Source organism: Lithobates pipiens, unplaced genomic scaffold (assembly GCF_037356315.1).
Source record: "Lithobates pipiens isolate NorthernLeopardFrog02 unplaced genomic scaffold, aLitPip1_a1.2 Scaffold_8, whole genome shotgun sequence".
In the NCBI taxonomy this organism is placed as follows: Eukaryota; Metazoa; Chordata; class Amphibia; order Anura; family Ranidae; genus Lithobates; species Lithobates pipiens.
Window position 1 is genome coordinate 644,728,301 of NW_027507903.1, and position 4,628 is coordinate 644,732,928.

At 47.7% G+C, this 4,628-nt stretch overlaps 1 protein-coding gene across 1 annotated transcript; it reads right to left on the minus strand.

Annotated features, from left to right (window-relative positions):
* Positions 1 to 506: 506 nt before the first annotated feature.
* On the minus strand, positions 507 to 2,964 carry LOC143961646 (E3 ubiquitin-protein ligase TRIM39-like). The gene has a single exon (XM_077470968.1). The coding sequence runs from the start codon at positions 2,944 to 2,946 to the stop codon at positions 1,369 to 1,371; it is 1,578 nt and encodes a 525-aa protein (XP_077327094.1). The 5' UTR covers positions 2,947 to 2,964; the 3' UTR covers positions 507 to 1,368.
* Positions 2,965 to 4,628: the final 1,664 nt, after the last annotated feature.

The window sequence follows — 4,628 nt, forward strand, 5'->3', positions numbered from 1 at the left end:
AAACAAAAGTAAATTGTAAAAAAAAACATAATTAAGGGTTCATTCCCACAGGTAGTCTGGCTGCATGAATTTGTTCATGCGGCTGAAGCCGTGTTCAGGGCCATACACCTGACCCCACACACCCATCCAGGCTGGGGGGTCCCTGTCAGGTAATGTACGGGGCCCCATGATCTCTAACAGCAGCCCTGAGTGTGTTCTCCAGTCTCACCCTCTCTGTCTTCCCGTATATTCTACATATTACCAGCCTGATGTGTGCCGTGTCTCTGTAAGGTATTGTCCTCTCTGGTGGGGAAGATGATGGAGAGACCGGAGAACATGCTGCACAGCAATATACATCTCAGTGCTGATAACAGTGACACCAACACTATTATATTACTGATACATTCCATTAAAGTCTATGCCAAGCTAAGAACTTTTCTTTATAGTATTGGATGGAGTGAGGGAGGATTAGAACCCCTGTTGTGTTTTTACTGCTATCTGGGGATTCCCCTCACTTCCTGTCCTACTGACAACATTGTACCGGGCAGGAAGTGAGACGAAATCAGCAAAGGGGACCCAGACATACATTTTTAGTAGAATAGGGGAAGGCCTAGAGCCCCAGTCAGATTTTATTATAATTGTGGAGAGCGCCCCTCACTTCCTGCTTGGTAAAATGGAGACCTGGATAGCAGTAAAATCCTGATAGGGGTTCTAATTCTCCCCCACTCCATCCAGAACTAAGAAAAGAAAACATTATGGGTGGACATACACTTTAATGATACATCACATTTTATTATCTTAGCAGTAAATCTCTAGATCCCTTCTTCATATATTTCCTCTGAGATTGTTACATTTCTTTTCATCTCTATTTAGTATAGATTGTATGGAATAGGAGGAGGAAAGAGAGGAGAGGGGACCCCATCCTATCCAATCACAGCGACCGCACTGCACCCCGCACAGAGCGACTGCATGTGGGGGAGAGGCAGGGAATAGGGGGAGGGGCCAGAGGAGGAGATTGGTGATGTCACACACTGTGATAACTTTCTGTTTAATGATTACAATGAAAGTAATTGTCATGAGATAGATAGATAGATAGATAGATAGATAGATAGATAGATAGATAGATAGATAGATAGATAGATAGATAGGCCACACCCCTCTTTACTGACAAATAGGAACATGTGATTCACTGTTACTCCAGTAACTGGAGAGATCTCCTACCCAATCACAGGGAGTGACAGAGGGAGAAATCACAAATAGAAGAAAAACCTGCAGGGCACTGACTGAAGTCCCACCCACTGCTTTATCCTATTGGCTGAAAATTCTACCAATCCCACTATCCATCCTTGTGACATCACCAGTCTCTGGGCAGAGTTCTGACTATTACTATTATTCCCTATTCCTCCCACAGATCTTTATACAACCTTCCCATATACGTATCCCAGCATGGAGGGGCTCAGTGAAGGTGGTGGTGAAGGTGTGGAGATGTCGGATCGGGTCACACAGATCATAAAAGGAGATCCGTCCGACCTCATAATCCAGATCTATCCTGACTCTGTTACTGGAGATATTGGAGGGTAAGAGGATCCATTTCCTGTCATGTATCACCTTATACTGATCACCATCCCTGTACAAACCCCAGGACTTCTTATTATATCCAATCAGTGACTGCCCTCCCCCTCTCCTGTCTATACTGGGGTAACACATCCCGACTCTCCATCCATCTGATCCCCCGACATCCACTTCCCAGTAATGTCTCCCTGAGGAGAAACTCCGACTGCTCAACACCTGATAACAATTCTGAAATCTCTCTGGTGTTTCTGGACGATTCTGTTTTCTATGTGACCTGGATACAGTTTTCCTGTCATCTGATATATGGAGAATATTATGAGCTGTATTTACATCCAGTAATATGTCTGCAGCTCCCTGTATATAGGAGGATACATTTACCTCTCTTATTATATCAGATAATGTGTGTAATGTGTGTGATATCCCATCTACATCCAGACCCCCTCCATCATGGAGGAGCTCCTCATGTCTCTCTCTGTCCTCATTATCTCCATCCTCAGTATCACACAAGTCACCTGTGTCTGATTCCTGTAAGACAGTCAGTGGATCCGTCACGTTACACAGCTCCTCAATGTGACGCAACTTCCTGGACAGCTCCTCCTTCTTTATTTCCAGATCCCGGATGGAGATGGAGATCCGCTCTGCCCTCCCAGAGATTTCCCTCAGGACTCTCTTCTCCAGGTCTTCCAGACGTCTCCTGAGATCTCTAAACAGGACAGTGACTCTCTCAGTGTCACCAGCTGCTTCTTCTTCTACTTTCCTCCTGTGTTCCTGCAGACTCTGGACTCTTTCCTCCGTCTCCTCTCTCTTTATCAGAAGTTTCTGCAGAACATTCCTCAGTGTCTCCTTCTTCTTCTCAGAAGCCTCATCCAGTGACTCCATCTCATGTCCTTTATGTCCTCCAATCATACAACAAGACACACAGATACAGGTCTCATCCTCAGTGCAGTAATACTCCAGGATCTTCTTATGGACGGAGCATTTCCTGCTCTCCATGGACAAGGTGGGGTCACATAAGACGTGTTCTGGAGACTTTTTGTGGACTCTCAGGTGTTTATCACAAAGAGAAACCTCACAGAGCAGACAGGATCTAACAGCAGGTACAGGAGAGTCCACACAGTAAGTACAGAAGACCCCGGACTCCTCCTGATGTGGCTGAGCAGACAGGAAATTCCCCACTATGTTACGTAGTGTTATGTTCCTCTGCAGTGCAGGCCGATCCGGAAACTTCTCTCGGCATTCAGGACAGGAATATCCTCCAGACCCCTCCTGTGTATCCAGCACACGATCAATACAGACCCGGCAGAAGTTGTGTCCACATCTCAGGTTTACAGGATCTGTATAAATGTTCAGGCAGACGGAACATTCCAACTCGGCTCCCAGGTTAGCAGACGCCATCGCTGACAGCAGAAGAGAGAAATGAAAGTGAAAATCTCTGACACCGGAGAAGAATGCAGTTGGGAGGGTCACTTCCTCCTACACATGGCGAGGCTGATCCAGATCAGTACTGAAAAGGAAGGTTTTTTTTCCCACAGTAGTAAAGATAATCAAACCTCCCAAATTTGAGAGATTTTCAACTGCCCCTGATCTCATCCAATGTTATCTTATGTGTACATGTACACAGGTTTGTTTAACCACTTCAGATCCGCGCTATTGCCAAATGACGGCATTAGCGCGGACCTACATTTCCAGGACTACGTCTATTGACGTCGTCCTGGTTACGAGCGGCCTGCGCGCCCCCTGAGGGGCGCGCGCGGCGCGCTCTGTGATCGGCGAGTCCGTGAGACTCGCCTGATCACCGATCCGTGTAAGGGGTCGATCCCGACCCCTTATCACGTGATCAGCTGTCAGCCAATGACAGCTGATCATGTGATAGAACGGAGCCGGTAATCGGCTATTATTCCTCCTCGCGCTGACAGCGCGAGGAGAGAAAAAAAAAGCCGATCACCGGCGGCCGTGATCGGGACATCAGTCCCGATCACGGCCATCAATACAAGGGACCACCTGCCACCTGCCTGTGCCCACCTGCCTCCCGCAGTGCCATCCTGAAGTAAAATAAAAGAAAAAGTAAGTGCCCCCCGTTAGTGCCCCCTGTCAGTGCCCATAGTGCCCACAGTGCCACCCACAGTGCCACCCACAGTGCCACCCACAGTGCCACCCCACAGTGCCACCCACAGTGCCACCCAATCTGCCTCAAAGGTGCTGCACCCCAGTGCCGCCCATCAGTGCCCAGCAGTGCCGCCCATCAGTGCCCAGCAGTGCCGCCCATCAGTGCCCAGCAGTGCCACCTATCAGAGCCACCTATCAGTGCCACCTATCAGTGCCCATCAGTCCCATCTATCTGTGGTACCTATCAGTGCCCATCCGTGCCACCCATCCGTGCCACTTATCCGTGCCACCCATCCGTGCCATCTTATCTGTGCCCATCTTTGCCCATCAGTGCCGCCTTATCTGTGCCCATCGGTGCCGCCTTATCTGTGCCTATTAGTGCCGCCTTAACTATGCCTATCAGTGCCCACCAGTGCAGCCCATCAGTGCCCACCAATGCAGCCCATCAGTGCCCACCAATGCAGCCCATCAGTGCCCACCAATGCAGCCTATCAGTGCCGCCTAATCAGCGCACTTCAATGAAGGAGAAAAATGACCCGTTTGCAAAATTTTATAACAAACTATTAAAACATGATTTTTTTTTTTTTTTTTTTTTTGCATCTTTTTTTGTTTGTTTTGCAAAAAATAAAACTCCGAGCTGTAACTAAATACCACCAAAAGAAAGCTCTATTTGTGGGAAAAAAATGATAAAAATTTCATTTGGGTACAGTGTTGTATGCCCGCGCAATTGTCACTCAAAGTGCATCAGCGCTGAAAGCTGAAAATTGGTCTGGGACTGAGGGGGGTTTAAGTGCCCAGTAAGCAAGTGGTTAACCACTTTCAGACCGGACCATTTTGCTGGTAAATGACCAGAGGTCTTTTTACACTTTGGCACTGCGCTGCTTTAACTGGTAATTGCGCGGTCATGCAATGTTGTACCCAAACAAAATTTGCGTCCTTTTCTTCCCACAAATAGAGCTTTCTTTTGATGG

Coding starts and splice junctions, on each gene's coding strand:
- LOC143961646 (XM_077470968.1), bottom strand. CDS start 2,946: ATGGCGTCTGCTAACCTGGGAGCCGAGTTGGAATGTTCCGTCTGCCTG.